General features: G+C 39.2%; 1 protein-coding gene across 6 annotated transcripts in view; it reads right to left on the reverse strand.

Moving 5' to 3' along the window:
- Positions 1 to 21,777, reverse strand: part of REPS1 (RALBP1 associated Eps domain containing 1) — a 79,378-nt gene extending 57,601 nt beyond the window's left edge. For 3 of the 6 annotated variants that reach the window (XM_036248177.1, XM_036248174.1, XM_036248175.1), the window contains exon 1: positions 21,060 to 21,283. In XM_036248177.1, coding sequence (XP_036104070.1) covers positions 21,060 to 21,212 — 153 coding nt within the window. In that variant the 5' untranslated portion in view covers positions 21,213 to 21,283. Of the gene's footprint in view, positions 1 to 21,059 lie in introns of all 6 variants that reach the window. The other 3 variants (XM_036248176.1, XM_036248172.1, XM_036248173.1) reach the window with 2 other exon arrangements.
- Between the last annotated feature and the right edge of the window lie 960 nt (positions 21,778 to 22,737).

Consider the following 22,737-nt stretch of genomic DNA (forward strand, 5'->3'; position numbering starts at 1 on the left):
GGTGTTCCTCTTAAAGGGCCCATGCATGGATTTATTTGCTGACAGAATCCCTCGCTCTGAGCTCCAGCAGGGGCCATCAGTTGAAAGGGTGCCAGGGATACATGGAAAGGAATTGGGTTGTCTGGCTACAGGGTGACAGCTGAAAGGGCAGCTCTCTCTCAGACAGAAGTGTTAGCAGAAGCCATTGCTCCTTTGCTGAGCTCTTCTCCCATCCTGCCTGTAGGCCCATATCTGAATCTCCATCAACCCCAGGCTAACACTGTTGGCCCACCTTGGTGATTCTCAGAGACTCTACCCTACCCAACTTCTGGGACCATCCAAGCCACTTCCGGTGGCTTTTCCATACAAATGGCCTGTCTTGGCTCATGCTGTGGACTTTCCTAAAATCTCTCAAAGGTTCACAAATCCCAAAGCAGCAGCATCTGGCCTCAGTGTGTCCTGTACCTCTTGCTAAGCAGCCCCAAGCCCAGCAAGAGAGACAGCTGACCACAGTTCACAGCCTAGCCTCTCCCAGGTACCTCAAAGCCCAGCACAAATGGCAACCACCTGCAGATCACTTTGTAGCTCAAGTGGCCCCAGACAGTGGCTGATCCTTATCTGTACCTCTTAAGAGGCCCAGAACCAATATAGCCAGTGGTCAGCTTCAGATTACACCAGAACCCCACTCACCACTTCCACTAATGACACACTCCAGTGGCTGATTCAGCAAGCATTAGAGCCCCTCTAATATGAATGTTGCTCTGCAGGGTCAATCCCTGAACAAAAGGTCCTTCATGGTAGTTTCAGCCAGTCCTTACAACCAATCAGCCTGAAAGTCAATCTCTACCACTGACATGCCAACAACAATCAAGACTCAACTACAAGAGAACATACACAACCCACAAGGTTCAACTACAACAGAGCAACACACACAGCCTGGCTCAGGTGATCAGGGAAACTCTGCAACTGGCCCCACAGGACACTACATAAGGCCACTCTACCAAAACTGGGAGATGTAGCAGCTCTACCAAATACATAGAAACAAACACAGGAAGGCAGCCAAAATGAGGAGACAGAGAAACATATCCCAAATGAAAGTACAGAACAAAACTTTAGAAAAACACTAGACAAAATGAAGATAAACAATTTACTAGATGCAGAGTTCAAAACACTGGTTCTAAGGATGCTCAATGAGCTCAGTGAGAACTTCAACAAAGATATACAAAACATAAAAATGGAAATAAACATAAAAGAACCAGTCAGAAATAAATACAGTAACTGAAATGAAGAATACAATAGAGAGAATCAACAGTAGATTAGATGAAGCAGATGATCAAATCAGCAATTTGGAAGATAAGGTAGCAGAAAACACCCAATCAGAACAGCAAAAAGAAAAAAAAATCCAAGAAAATAGAGACAGTTTAAGGTGCCTCTGGGGCAACATACCAACAGTCACATCATAGGGGTACCAGAATGAGAAGAGACAAAGAATTGAACATCTATTTGAAGAAACAATGACAAAACGTCCCTAACGTGACAAAGAACACAGACATACAAGCCCAGGAAGCACAGAGAGGCCCATATAAGATGAACCCAAAAGAGGCCCACACCAAGGCACATAATTAAAATGCCACAGATTAAAAACAAAGAGAATTTTAAAAGCAGCAAGAGAAAAACACTCAGTTTTCCTCCAAGGGAGCTAACATTAGAATGGTTCTCAACCTGTGGGTCGTGACCCCTTTGGGGCTTGAATGACCTTTCACATGGGTTGCCTAAGACATAACAGTAGCAAAATTACAGTTATGAAGTAGCAACAAAAATAATTTTATGGTTGGGAGTCACCACAACATGAGGAACTGTATTAAAGGGTCACGGTATTAGGAAGGTTGAGAACCACTGCACTAGATGGTCAGCTGATTTTTCTACAGAAACTCTGCAGGCCAGAGGGATTGGCATGATATATTCAAAGTGATGAAAATCAAGACCTGCAACCAAGATTTGTCTACCCAACAAAGCTATCATTTAGACTTGAAGGACAGATAAAGAGCTTCCTAGACAAGAAAGAAGTAAAGGAGTTCATTACCAGTAAACCAGGATTACAAGAAATGTTAAAGGGACTTCTTTAAGAAGAAGAAAAATAGACCGAAAATATGGCAATAACCGTCTATCAACAATTACTTTAATTGTAAATGAATTAAATATTCCAATCAAATGGCTTATGGTAGATGAATGGGTAAGAAAACAAGACACTGCCCAGTCAGTGTGGCTCAGTGGTTGAGTGTTGACCCATGTACCAAGAAGCCTCCAGTTTGATTCCTGGTCAGGGCACATGCCCAGGTTGTGGTCCAAATCCCCAGTGTGGAGCATGCAGGAGATGACCAGTCAATGTTCTCTCTCATCGATGTTTCTCTCTCTCTTTTCCTCTCCCTTTCTCTCTCTCTAGTAATCAATAAAGAAAAATAAATAAATAAATAAATAAATAAATAAATAATAAGCAGACCAACAGAAGACTTAAACCACCTATCTACACATTCTCTCCCAGAGGGTGTTCTATAGCTAATATTAGAAAAAAAGCCAAAATAAAATAGTAAATGACAAAAACTGCAATAATGTCCCTTCAGGTCCTCTAGCAAGCAGGGCAGAAAAAGAAGGTGAAGCCAAGTTTCATGAAACACAATCACATATACAGGCATTATTACATATTACTGTCCAACTTACATAATGGTCCTAGAGTGTTTCAGCTGTGTGAGACTCGGGATGCCCAGAAAAAAAATTATTCTCAGCCATCAATGAATCATATATATTAGCTTTATATAAGGTCTTATTTTCTGGCAAAGTGACTCCAGGTACCAAGACAACTGAAGAGTAACCAAGGAAATTAATTCAAAGAAAATGCATTATCCTTCGCGGATGTATTAGGCATAGTCCTTACATACACTTTCCCACAGCATAAATAATACTAGAGTCTAAAACATCTCTTTCTCTTTTCCTTCTAAAAGTCAGTATTGTTTCTGCTTCAGGCACTTTGCACTTGTTACAGCCTCAGTATGTTTTCCCCTGCGATCTTTGCTTGGCTGGCTTCTTTAGTCATTCAAGTCTCGGCTCAAGTGTCAGGATCTCAGGGGCTTTCACTGAGCACCCTACTGTTTACTTATTTATTATAAACATTTACCAAAAGAATGAGATTCCAGAGAACAGGGAAGAACTCTTATATTCTTGGCACCAAAATAATTTCTGATGCACAGTATCAATGTTTGCTGGCTGGATGAATAAATGAAAAGTTTTTGAATCAAGTAGGCTGCAGTCTTTTACCGCTCCTATACACAGACTACCAGATTGACAATCCTAAAGCATAGCTCCAAATTATGTTTATTATATGTTAAAGAACAAACTTCTAAGTCTAGGATTCAAAACTCTCCACAACAAAGCCCAAAACTTCCTTCTGTCTTTTGACCAATCTAGACTTGAGCTCTCTTATCTCCATGCTTTTGCTTTTCTCTCCACCAGATTACTCTCTAACCTATTTCTACCCGTTTAAATTACACTCTTCATTCACAACCCGCCATAAGAGCCTTCCCCATCCTATAACATTTTCTATCCTTCCTACTCCATAAGTAAATGACTTTTTCCTTCTTTGTATTAGTACTCCAGGTTCTACCATTTGAGTTACTTCAGTTATCTGTGTAATTATGTTAACCACCCACACACTCCCTATACCCCATCCCTCCAGTAAAGCTTCTTGGGGGCAGAGACTATGACTTAGTCATACTGGAATCCCTTGCAAGACCTGGCTCTGTACTTTGCACAAGTACACTTGGTGCTAAAGAGAATCACTACCTGATGATACCCACATCCTCCTGAATTGCAATTTTCATTTGAATTAAATCTTTTTTGTTTTGAAAGATCATTTTTACCATTTTTTATAAAGTTAAATATTTTCTAATAAACACCGTTTGCTTTGTCCAGGTAGTCTGGACTATACACGATCCACACATATCATGTTTATCACTGTAATAAATTATGGCAAGGAGAAAAGGTCAAGAAAAAAAGCAAAGAAGATAGGGGCATATATCAAAGCCCACTCATTCCAACATGACTAAATTTTCTTTCAAACACAGCTGTCAACACAAGTGTATGTGGATACACTAACTGCTAATAATTTTTCTTTGTTACAAAAACAATTTAATTTAAATACTTAGCACAGTCCAACAAACAAGTTGGTAACTAATATCCATTACTGCAATCATGAAGCATGTTTGCAGGTGACTTTAGCTATCACTTAGTGACCAACTCCACTGCCAAATCTCCTTACTAAACTCAGGTCTAAAGTGAAATGCAATCTGACTAACTCGTTCAAGATCCTTAGTTTTACTAGAGCAAACATCTCAACTCACTTTCACTATAATTACTTTCTTATCCAAAATCTTTAATGCTTATTGCTTGACTTACATAACCCAAAGGATCTTTGATTTCAAACATGCTGCTCAAGACCACATTGCTTCTTTGCTTTCTCCTGCTATGATTTTATCTTAACTCTTATGTAAATAAATGGGTGTTCTCTTGGCTCTTTTCTTCCTTTTACTCATACCTTCATCTAAAACCTCTATTTCACGTATCAACCACTGTCCTATCTCAGTTAAGGATGAGTTTTACCCAATAGTATCCTTAGGTAAAATGAAAAATTGTATGTTATGTTGACAAATGGCACACATTAATTTATAGACCACCTGAAATATAAGAAATGTAAAAAACATGCCATAACTACTATAGCAAAGTAGCAATATGACTTTCTTGAACCCTTACTATCTAACTATATATATCAGGCACTGAAATATTAGGTACGTATTGAATAAGTATTAATCCCCTTTCTATACTATAAACTAGTATTTGAAAGAGGTGTATTTTTCAGTACAATAACTTTTCAGCAGAAAAAGTTCAAATATATTATATATAGTCTTTTCCCCCTACTAATATTATCATAGAAATTTATCAAGTGAACACACTATAATAATATAGATTACTGCTATTAGGGCCTGAAAGCTTCATAATATTTGAAAGGCAGACTTTATTCTACCTGCTAAAAAAAGGAATCATAAAAAATGTGTTGAGTTAAATAATCAACATAAAAGAGGATCAAAGTAGACTTTAAAAGTTTATGAAGTTCTTGACTTGAATTTCTGGATAGTATAGATAATTAAAGAGATTCCTCTTAACTATCTTCTAAAAAAATGTTATTTATTGATTTATTGATTTTAGAGAGAAGGGGAGGGGGATAAAGATACACACACACACACACACACACACACACAGATATACAGAGAGACAGACAGACAGACAGACATTGATTTGTTGTTCCACAGTCATGCACTCATTGGTTAATTACTGTATGTGCCACAACCTTGTATAACCCGCAACCTTGAAGTATGGGGCTGGTGCTCTAACCAACTGAGCCACTGGCCAGGGCTGACTCTTAATTCTTTAACTACTATAAAGTTGACTTGCTTTGAGCAATATAAATTCTCATTGACACTCTACTATGATAAGAGGAGCACATATAGACCAATAAATATTTTACTGCTCATAATCAGTATGTCATTAGTTATCTAAACAAATAAAACACTTCTGAAATGTAAAGACTCTGTGATATGAAAAATAATATGACTACCTATAAAGTTTACTGGTAGTTCAAGTCCAAATTCCCAATTACAATAATTTTTCACATTATCCACATTAACAACAACAAAACTTTAAAAAAGGACTGAAATAAGGACAAAGGTAAAAAGAAAAACAACAAAAATGCATAAGTGGTTTCAAGAATATCACAAACCATCTAATACTTAAGCTTAATATAGTAGTATTTGTCTTCAGAAAATATTGGAGCATGGGGATAGTCTAGTAAAATAAATTTGCCCAGTAAAGTACACTTAGTGTAACCATAAAATTTACATCCAACCTGAGACATTTGCAAGAGTGAAAGGGAGCACTATTTATAGTTATGCCTGAACAAAAGGCCTAAGTTTGTATTGTCTCAAGCAAACCTAGACTTATAAGTATCCTTCTAAAACACCATTCAAAATGGACGATCCTATTAAACCAATAAGATGCGTAAGGTAACATGAAAAGCCAACATTTATAACTGTTTCCTTACAGTACGCCATATTAAATAATAATTTTTGATTAAGTAGTACTATTTTTCAGGAACCAATTACTAATAATCACACCCATCTATTTTCTTTCTTTTAAAAAAAATATCTTTATTGGCCCTGACTGGTTTGGCTCAGCAGTTAGAGCACCAACCCTCAGACCAAAGGGTCGCGGGTTCGATTCCGGACAAGGGCATGTACCTGGGTTGCAGGTTCAATCCCTAGCCCTGGCTGCAGTCATGTGGGAGGTAACCAATCAATGTGTCTCTCTCTGATTGATGTTTCTCCCCCCAACCCCACTCTCTCTAAAAGTCAGTGGAAAAATATCCCTGGGTGAGGATTTACAAAACAAAACAAAGTGTATATATATATATATATATATATATATATATATATATATATTTATTTGTTTCTACAGAGGGAGGAAGGGAGAGGGAGAAAGAAACATCAGTGTGAGAGCAGAACATTGATCGGCTGCCTCCTGCACACCCCCTACCCCTGCATGCTCCCTACTGGGGAATGAGCCCACAACACAGGAATGTGCCCTAATCGGAAATCAAACCAGCAACCTTTGGGTGCACCAGACGACATCCAACCAACTGAGTCACACTGGCCAGGTCAAACCCCTCTGTTTTCTTACTTAGAGACCTAACTGACTATTTTAGAGCCTCAGCAACTCCTACTTAATCAAAATTTAAAAAAATATAATAATAAAAATTAAACATTTAAACTCTGTGGGACAGACATCATTCCAAGCACTTATAAATTAGCTCATTCAGTCTTCATAATAGAAATTTTTCTCCCTGAAAGACAGGGACCTTTATCCCATTTTTACAGATGACAAAACTAAAGCACAGAGAAGTCAAGTAACCCACCCATGGTATGTGGGAAAGCTGAGGGAGGATTCCAGAATGTGTTTTTACCTACTGCACTATGTCACAACTATTACTCCTTTAGTGGGGGGAGTTGGGAACCCATGATTTTTCACAAACACATAGAACAGAGTGGGCTTCTGAAGTGTTTGTAGTCAGTGAGCAGAATCATACTAAACAAGTGTAAACATCTATGATGTAATTTCTGGTACATATTCTTTACCAGCACTCAGGTGGCAGCAAACCCTGGCCTGGAAAATTTCTTTTATTTGTGATAAAGAAAAACCCATTCATTCCACTGTTACTACAATAATGATTTAATTTATGCTATGGGCTATTGCAGGCTATTACAGGGTGAGGAAGATGACAATGATGATTATGAAAAAAGGTAACATAAATGGTGTATATACGTGTCAGGTGTTATTCAAGCTCAGTAACATATTCACTAATATGATCATTCTAACAACCCTAACAGGTAGGTACTGTTTCACACTAGTAAGCTTGCTCAAGGATACACAGCAAGTAACAGAACATGGATTAAAACCTATGCTCTTAATAACTATTTTATTTTATAAGGGATCCTATTTGCCCAGGGGTAAATTTAAAGAAGTTGTATTACAAAAGAGTTCTATGTTATGTCATAAAACAAGAGTCGTTAGTTTTTGGTGGGCAGGCCACAGAATCAAGTTTTGATAACTGCTTGCTATGTAAATATAGGTAACTCAGACATCCCTAGCTTCCTAAACAAAATGAAAAGATTGGATTCTCTAAGATCTTTTTTAGTGCAAATATTATTTATCTGAATGTAAATTTCATACTAAGCCTATTACATATGATATACATAATTATATAATTATAACACAAACTACCCTTTGAAAACTATTTCTGTCAAAGTATCGTACATAGATTATTATTTTTTTAAATACTCTTTCTTTCTTTCTTTCTTTTTTTTAGAGAGAGGAAGGAAGATAAAAACATCGATGATGAGAGAACATTGACTGGCCGCCTCCTGCATGCCCCCTACTGAGGATTGAGCCCACAACCTAGGCATGTGCCCTGATTGGGAATCGAACTGGTGACCTCTTGGTGCATGGGTCGATACTCAGTGAGCCACACCGGCCAGTCCCAGACATAGATTATTAAAGTGCCCCCTTTAAAAAAAAAAAAAGCACACAGATGTATATTTAAATATGAATTATGATGAACAAAAATATAAGGAGTTAAGGAGTTAAATTAACTGTGTTGGGGATTTAAATGGGAATAATAGAGTGATATGCTAAATGTTGTCCTATAAATCTAGCTCTAAAGGAACAAGATCTGGTATAAAATTCAAGAATAAGTAGAGTATTTTATTCTGTGGCTGTTTTATCATGATTTTGTATTAAATATTTGATAATGAAAAACTTTCTGTATTTTATCCAGTTTGTTATTGTCTTAGGATCAATTTTGCCCTTTGTAGAAAGAGTACCAATTTAATAATTTAAAAAAATAGAGAAATAATTTGGCTTACCATATTTGTTTTATAATCAACATTTTAGAAACATAACAAACAATAATAATAGCTAGCAGGTATACAGCACTACTGCAAGTACTCAGGACTATTCCAAGTATTTTATGAATTAATTTAGTCCTCAAAACAATCCTATGAGGCTGTGCTATATTATTCATAATATGATACGAATAAAACTAATGCCCAGAGAAACTAATGCCTAGAGCAGTTAGTACTTGCATAAGGGTAAGAAATCCGAAGAATTAAACTGCATCTTCAAAATTCTATCAAAGATTTTTTGTTGATTAAATGTAAAAACAAACAAACAAAAAAAACAAAATTGGTGATAAAGCTATCATTTAGAGTAGATAACACAGTGGTATACCAGCACTTACCTAAAACAATCCTCAAACAGCCTTAAAAAGCAGGCACTATTATATTCATTTTACAAATTAAAATAGTGAGGCAAAGAGAAAGTTCTTGCCCAAGGTTATATACTAGAAGCCAACAGGGCCAAAATATGAGCCCAGCTTTGTGAAACTCCAAAGCCAGGCTTTTTACCATCATGCCAGTGTTTCCCAAACTTCAGATAGTGGCATATTATACCTTCACAAATTCTGCCATGTCCATGGGCCAGCTGTACTACTATGTTCTTAATATTTCATCTTTAGATCAAGACTTTTAAAAAAGTTAATAAATTTACTTAAAAAAAAACTTGTATCACAATATAAATGGAAAATAAATATCACTTGAAATAGAAGATAACAAAAACAGTAATAAATTCAATGAAAACAAAATTATTATTTATAATTTCTGCCAAATAGGCCTATATGAAAGCCTACCTACTCTTTATTAAAAGAGTAACCTGTGGCCTGGCTGGTGTGGCTCAGTGGTTGAGCATTGACCCATGCACCAAAAGGTCACCAGTTCGATTCCTGGTCAGGGCACATGCCCAGGTTGTGAACCAAATCCCCAGTGGGGGGACATGCAGGAGGTGGTCAATCAATGTTCTCTATCATGAATGTTTCTATCTCTCTCTCCCTCTCCTTTCCTCTCTTTCTAAAATCAATTTAAACAATTAAAAAAAAAAACCTTCAATAGGTTTATATAAAAAAAAAGAGTAACCTGTGTTGAAAAGGTGTTAAAAACTTACAAGTACCAAACTTAAAAACTTACAAGACGCTAACAAAAAGAAGAAATAATATCTACCAAGAAGTAATTCAGTATTAATTACAAGGGAGGTGGTAAAAGAATAAGACCTAAGAAAAGGTTACTGGATTTGCTGACTAGGATAAAAATAAACTTTGTGAGTATCCTCTTTTAAAAGAATATCTATATTTTAAAGAGTATCTTTCTAAAAAAGAGAATAAGGGGAAATAAAAAAAGTTAGATTACTAGTGCTTAGGGAGGATACAGGCAGCAAAGAAGAAATCTGGGTCATTTATTATTTGGCAATAAAAGGAAGAAGAAAAATAGGAAGACAGTAAATGGGTAGGCAGGGTCAAATGAATAACACAGGAAGCAAAAAGGAACACTATGCAGAAAATAACCATAATACAATACAACTGGTAACTATGACAATTCTGTTTTTGTTATTTGTTAGGTACAAGTGGGAAACACCGAGTTTGCATTCACTCCAGAACGAAGTCTTGGGGGAATCGGCAGAAATGTGATTAGGGAAGTAAAAGATTTCTATCTCTAGAGGTTCAAAACTGTGGGTAGTAACAGAAAATCTAACCATAAACTCCCTTCCTCTGGTTATTAAATCCTTAGTGTTTTCAAGGCAGGCACAGAATATAGTAGGCTCTTAGATTTCAAAGGTTTAACACCTCCCAGTTTTCACTATTTCTGTGAGATTTATATGGACAAGTAGTACAATCTGTCATTTTGACGTGGCACAAATATCAATGGCCTTTGCTAGGGAATGTGCTATTCCTGTGTGATACCACAGTGAGTGTCCAGCAGCCTCATCTCTACATGGATTTGCAGTCTTCTCCTTTCAACCAGGTTCACTGAAGTCAACAGTAGCTGTGCTTTCTTGTGTTTTATAAAAGAATGTATAATGTGCCACGATATCCGGACTCTGCCATAATTTATTTCTTTAGTAAAATCTCAGTTTTGTTTCTTTTTAAACTTATAATCACTTTGCTAAAAATAAAAAATGGGGTGGGGGGTTCTAAAAGGGAAGGAGGGGAACTAACAATGTCAGTCAGCAAAGTCAGAGCTCAGAATGCTACTTGTTCCTGTTTTTGCCACCTGCTTCTTGTCTCTTCTTTTGCCCAGAATGTTGATTGGGCTGGGGGGGAGTACCCAACGTGCTAAGCAATAGAACATCCAAGGTTGCAAAGCTTCACCACCCTCACTTTTTATTTCCCTGGGTGAGGAGCCCAGAATTGCCTTAATTCATCATCCCAATCAAATTTATGAAAGCAGAGCAAGAGCAGGGCTAAGCAAATAATTTGCCCTAAAAAGTGGGCTGTTTTCTAAACATCTACTATGCACTTTTGCTGTTCCAGACTTCATGAATCCATAAGAGAAAAAAGACCTGAATTTTATTGTTTGCTTACAATATTGTTGGAATGCAAATATACTAGAAAAGCAACTAAGCAATGACATAAATGAACAAAAAGCAATATAAAGCACAAAATACATACAAAAGGATGGGCAAATAAAAGTCTCAGAGTGAGCCCTGGCCGGTTTGGCTCAGCGGTTAGAGCATCAGCCTGCGGTCCGGAGAGAACCGGGTTCAGTTCCCGCTAAGGGCACATACATCAGTTGCAGTTTGTCCCCGGCCCTGGTTGGTTGTGCGGGTGGCAACCACTCGATGTGTCCCTTTCACATCGATGTTTCTCTCTCTCTGTTCCTCTCTCTCCCTCCCACTCTACCTGAACAAAAAATGGAAAAATGTCCTCGGGTGAGGATAATAAAAAAAAAAAAGTCTCAGAGTGAGGGTGAGGTTGTTCAAATTAAATTTCCAAAGCCTACAAAAGTTAAGTCACATTTTGAAAAAGGGGAGGACAGAAACATACAAGTTAGGGGGAGAGTACAGATGAAAAAAGTAGCATGATGAAAAGAAACTGATAAAGAGCAAGTAACTGTGAGAAACAGAAAAGAGATGTACTGGGTTGGAACACAAAGTCCATGTTAGGAGAATAATAAGAAACAAGATCGTGAGATGTGAGGGTGAGTTGGTAGATAATTATTAAGGCTGGGTAGACATGACCACTCGGATTTGATTTGCTTTCACCATTGTCATGCATTTTATTAGAATGCTATGTTTTCCCTCCAAAAGTGTTTACTAAATTAAATAAGAAATCACTGACCTATTTCCTTATTTAAATTAGTTGTCTACCACCACCTGTTTATTGTTAAGTTCAAGAACTGGAATTATAATTCTGAACAGCAGAGAAACGCATGTGAGTTTACTACTAAAATGCACGCCCCCTACTGGGGATGGAGCCTGCAGCCCCTGCATGTGCCCTGACCTGGAATCCAACTGGAGACCTCCTCTGCATGGATCCAAACTCAACCAACCAAGAGCCACAACAGCTGAGGCAGATAATACAATCTTATAAAGATGTTTCTTGATGATTCAGGTTATTTAGATAAATATTATACCTGGGATAAAAATTATGAAGAAAACCAAAAAACCATAAAAATATATATTGCAAATATGTCAATATAGAAAAGAAACTCATCATGAGAACAACCACACAATTTGTACTCTTTTGTGTCTAGCTTCTGTTACTTATGTTTTTGATATTCACCTTCATTGTAGCATTTATCCATGATTTGTTCCTTTTTTTTTTTTACAGAACAGTAGTCCATTGCACGGATATATCATATTATTTATCCATTCACCATATGATGGGAGATTTTGATTCCTTTCAATTTCTGACTATTGTGAATAATGCTGCTAAACAAACTTTTACACTTAAGAAACCTTTGAAATGTAAAAGTTTTTAAAAAGTTTTAATAAAGTCCAATTTATCAATTTTTCTTTTTTTTAATCCTCACCCAAGAATAATCTTCCATTTCTCTTCAGATAGAGTGTGTGTGTGTGTGGGGGGGGGGGAGTGAGAGAGAACTATCAATGGAGAGAGACACATCGACTGGTTGCCTCCCGCAGGACCCGACCAGGGCTGAGGACAAACCACAACTGAGGTATGTGCCCTTGACCAGAATCAAACCCACGACTCTTTGGTCCATGGGCTGACACTCTAACTGCTGAGCCAAACTGGCCAGAGCTATCAGTTTTTCTTTTATGATTCATGCTTTTGGTGTCACATCTAAGATTTCTGCCTAACACAGGTTATAGATTTTCTTCTATGTTATCATCTAGAATTTGTATAGTTTTAATTAAGTATGTGATCTATTTTGAGATTATTTTTGTGTATTGTCTGAAGTATATTCAACACTATATCTAAGTCCGTTTTTTAAACATACTGATATCCAACTATCCCAGTACCGTTTGCTGAAAGACTATTCTTTCCCAAATGAACTGTCCTGGCACTTTTTTAAAAAACCAAATGATCATGAATGTAAGGGTTCATTTCTGGATTCTCAACTCTGTTCCACTGATCTACATGCTTATTCTTATGCTAATCATATGTTCTGGATTACTTTAGATTATAGTTAAATTTTTTAATTAGTTAGGGCAAGTCTCCTATTTTGTTCGTTTTCATAATTGTTTTGGTTATTCCAGTTCCTTTGCATTTCCTCATAAATTTTAGGATCAGCTTGCCAATTTCTTCAAAAAAGTCTACTGGGATTTTGATAGGAATTTTGTTGAATCTGAAGATCAATTTGGGGAGAACTGTCATTTTGACAACATTCAATCTTCTAATCTATGAACACAGACCATCTCTCCATTTATTTAAATCTTCTTTAACTTCTCTCAGCGACATTTTTGTAATATAAACATCTCAGTGCTTCTTCTGTTAAATTGATTCCTAAGTATTTTATTCCTTTTGATGCCACTGTGAATAGATTTTTTTTTTCTTACTTTCATATTCAGATTATTTTTCACTACTGAACTGTTAATCTTACCTCAGTTTGTAGAAAAAGTAAAAGCCATTAGGCTAGAATATCCTAATTTCCCTCCACCAAATCTATATACCTACTTGTCTCTGTATTTATGATCTTACTTCTCTCTTTAAAACTGAGGATGATCCATTTGCTATCAGAGAACTGGCCCTCTGTGCAGTCATGATCCTGACCTTTCTTGTTTTCTCAAGGACTTCTCTCATCTTCCTTCCTTCCTTTATTAATCCTAACAACTAAAATCATGCTGCAGTATTTCTTACACTCAACAAAGACTTCCTTTATATCCTCATACACCTCTATCTTCTACCCCATATCTGTTTCCTTTCATAGACAAACTTCTTTATAAAGCTATCTATCCACCAATTTCCTAGGCCTGGGCTATCATGTATCCCCTTAAGTCACTTAAATCTGGCTTCCATCTCTACCAGTCCATGAAACCGGCTCATTTCAGCTACTGATGACCTCTAGGTCACCAAATCCAAGGGCCATATTTCTATCCGCATCTTCTCAACCTCTAAGCCAAATTCAATACAGTTAGATATTCTTTTCTTGAAATACTTATATTACATGGCATTCATGACATGACCTAATATACATTCCAGTTTCCCTAAAACCACTCTGGCTGTCCTTAAGCCTCCTTCCTAGTGGCCTTCCAGTTTAACCAACTTAAAAATGTGTAGTATTTCTCAGGGCTCTATTTCTAGCCAATATTTTACTCTCATAGTCTCTTCCTAAGATGGTTCACCTATTTTTGTGGCATTAAATATCGCTAATACACCGATAATCTTCCAGTTGACATCTCCAAGCCATATATCTGACTTCCTCAAGATTTGTTGATCCTCTCTGATAGGGACCTACTTGACAATGTTACAGGCTTCTGAGAACTCAAGATTGACAAAAGGAAACTCCTAAATTCACCATTATCCCTCCACTAAAATAAAACAAACAAAAAATGGTGTGGCTCAGTAGACTGAGCGTCATCCCATGGACTGAGAAGTCCCAGTTCAATTCTTAGTCAGGGCACATCCCTGGGTTGTGGGCTCAATACCCAATGGGGGGGCGTGCAGGAGGCAGCCAATTAATGTTTCTCGCATTGATGTTTCTCTTTCCATTCCTCTCGCCAAAAAAAAAAAAAAAAAAAAAAAAAAAAACAATTAAAAAATATATTTAAAAAAACTAGTACCCTTATAAAAATTAAAAATAAACTAAAAACTAAAAACCCAAAACATTCTTTCCCCAGCAATCCAATAATGCTAACTTCCAGCAACATCCCTGAGTTCTACCCTCTCTTTTAAGTCTCACATCCAACCCATTATCATGACCTCCTATTTCCACCATCTAAAAATATCTCAGATATATCCACTCTTCTCCATTCCACTGCCACCTCACTAATGTACGTCATCGTCCCCTACCTGAATACTGCATATCCACTGGCCAGTCTATTTCTGCATGCTCTAGTATTCTCCATACGGCAGGGCAATCTTTCAAAAACATAATTCATATGAATCTGCCTGCTAAACAAAATCTTTCTGTATTTTATAATCCAAACTCCTTATCACTATCTATGAAGCCCTGTAGCCATTCTCTTCTCTTGCTCATAATGCTCCAGCTTTTCATTTCCTCAAACACATTAAGCTTTTTGCAGCATTAGGCCCTTCGCATGCTGTTTCCTCCATGTGAAACATCTCATTCTCTCTTCCTTACTCATGCCCATGTCTCCTCAGAGAGGCTTTGCTTACACCTAAGTAGGTCCCCATGATTCTCTATTTAAACTGTAACAATTCTTTTCCTTTTTCACATTGGCACAAGTTATAATCCAAGAAGACAGGGAAGATTTCTGATTTTTCCCACTGCATATACACCCCAAATATAAACAGAAACCATGAAGAAATATTTACAGAAAATATACAAAACTTTAAGAAAGACATATGTTCGTTCAGCATTTCACAGATCCGTCTGCTCTTCCTAAAAACTTTCTTATTGTAGTGGTCTACGGATGCGTTTGACTAGGTTGGAGGAAAGCTGACAACCTCAAATTATATGCAAAATTTTGTTTAACTATGTTTTCTAAGCAGATGTCCAGTGTATGTGTGTGTGTGTGCCAGAATTTCAAAAGAATCCACAACCTAAAAGAGGTTAGAAGGAGATCAATGATCTAATAAATTCTGGTTTCATCATTTAACAAGATAAACTCAAAGTCAACATACAGTCAATTCTTGAAACAAAATGAAGAGATGTAACATTTTTTTTAAAAAGCCTAAGTCCTATAATTTATCAAATCCCAATGAAATTTGGTATATGGTAAGAACTTATGATATGAGCCAAACTTACACATTCTGATTTTAATGTCATGCCTATGTGCATGCAACCCATCAGACATAAATTCCTTACACAGAAATAAAGGAGGGAAAAGATGACTGAAGATGCATCTATCATAGGAAAAAACATCAGAAATTCCAAGTCTTCTCACCCATTTAAAATTCTCACTGGTCTTCTAGATACTTTAAAGAACTAAGCACCACGGACCTTAAAACCCTTTGAGATTCTCCCTTTCAAATCTCCCAAAGAATATAAAAGAAATGAATACCAGTGTTAAAATCATGAAGCAACTAATTTCAAGTCTATGTGCTACTTTCTTAAGGTTGTGGTTAGAGTGGTCATCCCCTACACTATGACACTCATCTGAAAATCCAATCCAATCAATTCATGTAGTGAGAACTAACACCCGGACATTAAATGATCTGTTCCAGGTCACAAAGCTAGCTAGAGACAGGACTGGAACTTGCCTCCCCTGTTCAGTGCTCCTTATATCGACCTCTCACGCCCTTTTACAGCTCCATCAAAATGCTTAGCATGAATTCCCCAAATACTAAGACTAACTATGGGATGTAGGTTAAGGGGAAAAAACACCAAAACTAGAACAATGTGATATAAGAAAAAGAAACTTTTTAAGTAAATATAACACTACATAAAGCCATTAAGTGTGACTTTTTTTCACAAACAGTGTATGTTTTTCAACTGTGCTTAAGAAAGTGTCTAAGTCAAGATTATTTTTGTAGTTTCTTATAATTATTTTAGTGATTCAGAAATTACAAATGAAAATAATCACTACTCCAGAATAACAAACTTGACATTTATTTGTATTGAGTTTATAATTTTCAGTGTATAATAAGGCTGTTTCCCTATTTCAATCCCATCACTAATGAGTAGTTCTTATAATTGAACAAGTTTTAAGACAAAATGGTTTCTGTTCATTCTTGTCACTTTTCCCCAATTAAATTAATGTGTGATTCAAATATACTAACAAGATGTTGCTCAATACATGATCTAAAACATTTTTCAACCTCATTAATAGCGTACATTGCTTATAACCTTCAATAAAGGAACAATTAGTACTAGAAACTTTTATCAAGTTATGCATTCAAAATCTGTATGAAGCTTTAAAACATTTCCCAACATAGAGGTTTTAAGCAAAAGCTAAGAAAACATAATTATTAGTGTGGTAAATATCATACCTTCCCTAACCTTTAAAACATAAAATAAATTACTTCTGGGGAAAAAGTGATTTTTAAACCACTGAATATCTTCTTGCACAGCACACAGCAAAATTCCTTATGATTAAATCCTATGAATACAGATTTTTCTCCGCCAGTCCTGCTCCTTAATGTGGAGCATAATTCTTCTATAAAGTGTTATCTATTCGCTTTGTGTATCGCCACACTGTCTCCAAAAACAAACCCTTAAGCTCAAAATAGGTTTTATTCTGCTATTCCAAAACAAGTATACTTAATGAACATACCTTAAGATGTTTGACAGTTGTAATAATGTAAAACTGTGTGCCTGTGTGCCCAGGATACCAATTTCAAGAATCTTCCTGTTTCTCTTAAGTGGCTGTGTTTCTAACATCATCATACATAAAACTATTTACTATGTGAAGGAGAAAATCCATACATAACTCAAAATCAGATAATTTAAAATATTTACTCTACATAAGAACTATGGGCAAAATAATCACATGAACTGTGAAAGTAAGAAAGAGCTAAAAGGCCCTGGCCAGTTTGCTCAGTGGTTAGAGCGTCAGCCTGCAGTGCAGGGAGACCCAGGTTCCCGCTAAGGGCACGTACCTTGGTTGCAGTTTGTCCCCGGCCTGGTTGGGTAGTGCGGGTGGCAGCCACTCGATGTGTCCCTTTCACATCGATGTTTCTCTTTCTTTCTCTCTCCCTCCCACTCTATCTGAACAAAAAATGGAAAAATGTCCTCGGGTAAGGATAAAAAAAAGAAAGAGCTAAAAGGTGGCAAGGAATAATGATAAGAGAGATACTATTCACTAACAAGTTATTTAATTGTTCTGCCTATAAAATTCCTAGTTAATAAACAAAAATAATATCCACTTCAGAGTTGTTGCAAGGATCAAATGAATTCTTCCATGAAAATTATTTGCTTGGTAAAAGGAACATAATAAGCACTCAATAAATGCCAGCTCCTTCCTCCTCAGTTCTGAGCCCTCTGTTCTTTGTTCCTAGACTCATTTCCCCAGATGACTCAACCTTTTCATGACTTTTATTAACAAATGCTGAAAACTACTATATTAGGGGGACAAAATAATTCCCCTCACTATTGCCTCCCTTCCTCCTATATTTGAGTACCATCGCCCAGTTCACCACTTCATATATGCACTTAGAAAATCAGTCCCTAAATTCATCTGCAGTTTCTCCTTCTAACTCCACTGATCTAAAGACTTCCTAAAGCACTGCTTTTATGCGTCATTTCTCTTTTATCTACAACTACCTGTTACCTTCACAATTAGTTCAAAGCTCTCCACCCAGCCTTGATAATCTGCCCTCATTAAACATTATCCCACAAAGCACCTTACATAGTGACTTCCCAGCAGTCCCTTCACAGACCTATTTGCTCATCCAGCCCCTCCTTTTCTCTTCTTCGGCTGTCACCTGGTTTGGATTCCCATTACCTAGCATCCATTCCAGACCACTGCGCGAGCCTCTTTCCCCAGCCTCTGCTCTCTTCCTCACCCAAAGTAAAAAAATATCAATGAGTTCTACTGCCTATTGGAATATGAAATATTCCATCTGTTCTTTCCAGTCTTTCCTAATATGGTCTATGTTCCCTTACCCAGAAAACATACACTACCTTTGGCACAAGCTGACCATCTGCTAGTCCTTGAAAAGGCTCTTATACTTTCCACCTTTGGTCATGTTTTTTTCTCTGTCTGGAAGTCCTCTTAATCCCACTGCCCTCCCTCAACACTAATTTAAAGTCCATCTGAACTAAGAAGTCTTTCCTGATCATACTTCCTTTGTACCTCTCTTATGGTATTCACTTTCTACTTTATGTTACACATGTGTATTCCGACAGTTCACAAGGTCCCTGAGAGCTTCTTACGTTTTTAATGCTGTGCAATGTCCAGCCCAATGCTAGGTAGATAACTCAACAGTATATGAGCTTCCCCAAATGTTTCCTACATTGAAAGCAATGGAGGGCTGTGTTTTCAGACAATCTCAAACTCCCTTTAGTGAATTAAGTTCACATTCCCATCCCTCTGTCTCACATTTTATGTCTTAAGCAGTTTTAAGTAAATTGCCTTCAAGATACCCAGAATGCTATTTATTATATATTACTGTAAGAGTTCTGCTTTAGGGAGTTCCTATAGTTTCCAATTTGTAACTGAATCCTGAATATTTATGCTACTTAAGCTCTCTCTTTATACAAAAAGGCAACAGATATTTGTTTTCCATTGTTAATAAAATTAAGCAAAACATGAAAATATAAGTGGATTGGATTAAACAGATTTCAAGCAAACGTTAATTAATGCTAATTTGTCTATCCTAAATAATACATTTAAAGTCAAATAAATGAGTCAGTTCATTTCTACTTCCCTTGTCCCAAAGACATAAACCAAAACAGAATATGGGAGGTTTCTTCTTAATTTTAGTTCCTAAATGAGTTGAAGGTATGTTTTTCTACAAAAAGACTTACCAAAGCCATATGAAGAGAGTAACACTGCCACTACCATTTAGCAGGGTCCGCAAACTATTAGGCCCTGTTTTGTATACCCATGAGCTAAGAATAGCTTTTACATTTTTATATTGTAAAAAACAAAGAAGAATATGTGACAGAGACTGGCAGGCAAAGCCTTAAACCCTTTTCCCTGTTCAGCAGCATGAATTTGAGACTCGCAGCTGTTTGTATGTGAGACACCCAACTTTTCCTCCCAAGATTTTTAAAAAGCAATATGAAACATACAAGACTGTGCAAAAAGATAGAATTCATTCAACTTAGTCACAGTTAACATACAGGTAACTTCTAAAACAGAGGCCTGTGTGAATTCTCATACTTCCCAGAATTATTGTTAGGAAGAACTTGACTCTCATTCTATAGATGAGCACACACATTTATGCTTAAAGAGTAAAAGTGCCTGGCCCAAAGTCACAGCGTTAGTTAACAACAGAGTGGGGTCAAAGACCCAGGCCTCAAAACTCCTGATTCCGTGCTCTCTGCAGTTCACTGCATCATAACTATGCATTTTGTTTTAAGTTTTGGAGATCTGGATAACTAGCTTCAACCATTATAAAGTTGAAAGCTTAAAACCTGTTCCTGATATGCTGTTTACATAGACTCTTACTAGGAGCTATGAATCATTAAATAGTAACATTAATGCCCACCACATTCATTAGATAAGAACTTCTAGGAAGCCTTTTATATTAAAAACGGATGTGATAGAGAAAGCTTAAAACTTGCTGGCTTGCTCCTCTAGCTAGTGCTACTGATTGAGGCAAATATGCACGTCTGACCTCCAGCTGCTCAGTACTTATCTCCCAGTTCAAATCCACAAGTCTCACCAAATGCTATCCAATGCGAATGGAAAAACCTGTCCCGTTTACATCGCCCACACGTTCTATAGTTAATTTTAAGTTCTTTTCGGATAGTCCTGCTAACTACTGGCTAGAAGTTCACATTTCCTTAGAAAAACTGCGTTCTCGATTTCTAAATCTATTAAAACCCACTTCATCGCGTCCCGTCTGCTCGGTTAAATCAAGAAAAAAACATTTACTGATACTGTACTGATGACTACCCTGCACGATCCGAAGAGCTCTGTATACCACGACTAGGGTTCAAAGACACAGTAACAATCCAAGATCCTTCATTTGAAGTTGCGCTTCCAGTGTTGAAAATTACAGATTCTGAGGGGGTAGCCGAGGGATACAGGTTTAGAGCTCTTCGGAGATAATAAACAGACCCCCGCCCCCACTGTATCTTTGTATGACTTTTGTCCTCTAAGAGCGACCCCCTCTCCCTCGACCGCGGCGCGAGTGCGGGCGGCCCGGGCACCTGCGGCCCCTGCGGCGGACCGTGAGCGGGCGGAGGTGGGGGGACCTGCCCCCCGGCCCTTCTGGAAACGGTGCCCACTCCCACCCCCCGGCGGCGGAGGGCAGGAGGCCCGAGCGGCCGGGAACAGACCGCTGGCGGCCAGCAGGCCCCGGACGCAGCAGGAGACGGGGGCGGCGACCTTACCTGGAGGACCACGTCGTTGGACAGCTGTGCGGCCCGGAACAGCTCCAGCACCCGCCCGTTGGCCGCCACCTTCTTGGTGCTCTCGATGTCGCAGTAGGAGAAGAGATCCGAGTAGTATTTCTGCTCCGCATCGCTCAGCGTTAAGCCTTCCATCTTCGCCTCCGGCTCACGGCCGCCCCACCCCGCATGCAACACCCGGGGCCCGGCCCCACGACCCCGGGACGGCGGGGGCTGCGCGCGGCCCGGCTCTCTCCTCGCCGCCGGAGCCCCCGGGAGCCCCGGACTCGCGCGCGCGGGGTGCGCCCGCGCAACAGGGCCCGGAGGGCGCGAGGAGGGGGCCCGGCCGGGCTCGGCGCGCCGCCGCCTGCGAGGCCCCGCGCAGTCCCGGGCTCGGCGCGGCGCGCGGCTCCGGCTCGGTGGCCGCGGGGAAGGAGGCGGGGGCGCGGCGGCGCGAGGCTCGGGCGGACTCCGCCACCGCCCCCGCCGCGGGTTCGAGTCTCCCCGGCTCCCCGCCGCTTCACCCGAGACTTTCCGCCTCGGCTTCCCCTTCTGTCCACCCTCCCCCCGGAGCAGCAGCACTTCCCGGAAAGTTGTGGGGCTTCGACTCTAAAGTTTCGGGGTCTCCGGGCTGAGCGCGGCCACCGCTCCGCCTCCCTCCGCCGCCATTTACTGCGCCGGGCCCGGCCCCCGACGCGCCCGCACCAACACTGACAGCGGCCGCGCTCCAGACCCGGATGTGAGGCCGGGAGGAGAGAGCGCGAGAGGGAGAGAGAAACACCCACCGGGCTGGCTCGGCCGCTCCCGGGAGAGGGGGCGCAGCGCCCCCTGGTGGCCGGAGCTCGCGGCGGCGGCCGACCCGCCCGCCCTCCGCGGGACGAGCTGGGACCCCGGGGAAGCCCGGGCCAGGCGGGAGCAGCGTGCGGCTCGTGAAGATCAAGGCAACTTCGAGATACCGGTTGCAGTTCAGATTGTTTCGAAGCTTCCGGCACCCAGCGCTGAATGAACATTGGGTTGAAAGGAAACATTGTTCAGGTTATTGTATCCTTTTGCACCTTTTTGATGTCAGAAGCGTCTGAGAATAAATGCGGCATTTCTGTGTGCTCTGAAGGGCTTTGAACTCCCAATCCCTTTGGAAACGCTCCTCGTACAGACACTAACCCTGAGACTTAACCCCGACTCTTGGTTTAAGCCATGTTTACCCGAGAAACAAAATTTGCCGACTAGAGGGAAAACTGGCAAGTTCCCTTCGTACAAGGTCGTCTGGTCACCAGGAACTCAGTGCTATAAGGTTATACCGTGAACTCTGCAAACTCTCATTTCTCCCTTCGTAGAAGTCACGGGGTTGCACTGTTCTGTCTGCATCTAGCAGACAGAGGGGGGTCTGAGGGTGTCTCAAGTAGGAGAACTCAAAGAGAATTTATACGTAACAAATGTGAAGTATTTCAAACAGCAGCTAAGGCAGAATTATTCGGATTTTCCAGTGTGGGTTTTTATTTTGTCTTCTACGTGTTGCTCCCCAGAATGCTGATCCTGCCAATTATTACAGGTTCCCAATCCTTTATCTGGAATTCCAAAATTCAAAAAAGCACTGTAAAGTCAGAGCCTTTTTAGGTAACTCTTTGGAAGCAAAACCTGACTTGCCTCATTTGGAGGCAAATATTTTAACTCGCATGAGGCT

Source organism: Molossus molossus, unplaced genomic scaffold (assembly GCF_014108415.1).
Source record: "Molossus molossus isolate mMolMol1 unplaced genomic scaffold, mMolMol1.p scaffold_m16_p_8, whole genome shotgun sequence".
Lineage (NCBI taxonomy): Eukaryota > Metazoa > Chordata > Mammalia > Chiroptera > Molossidae > Molossus > Molossus molossus.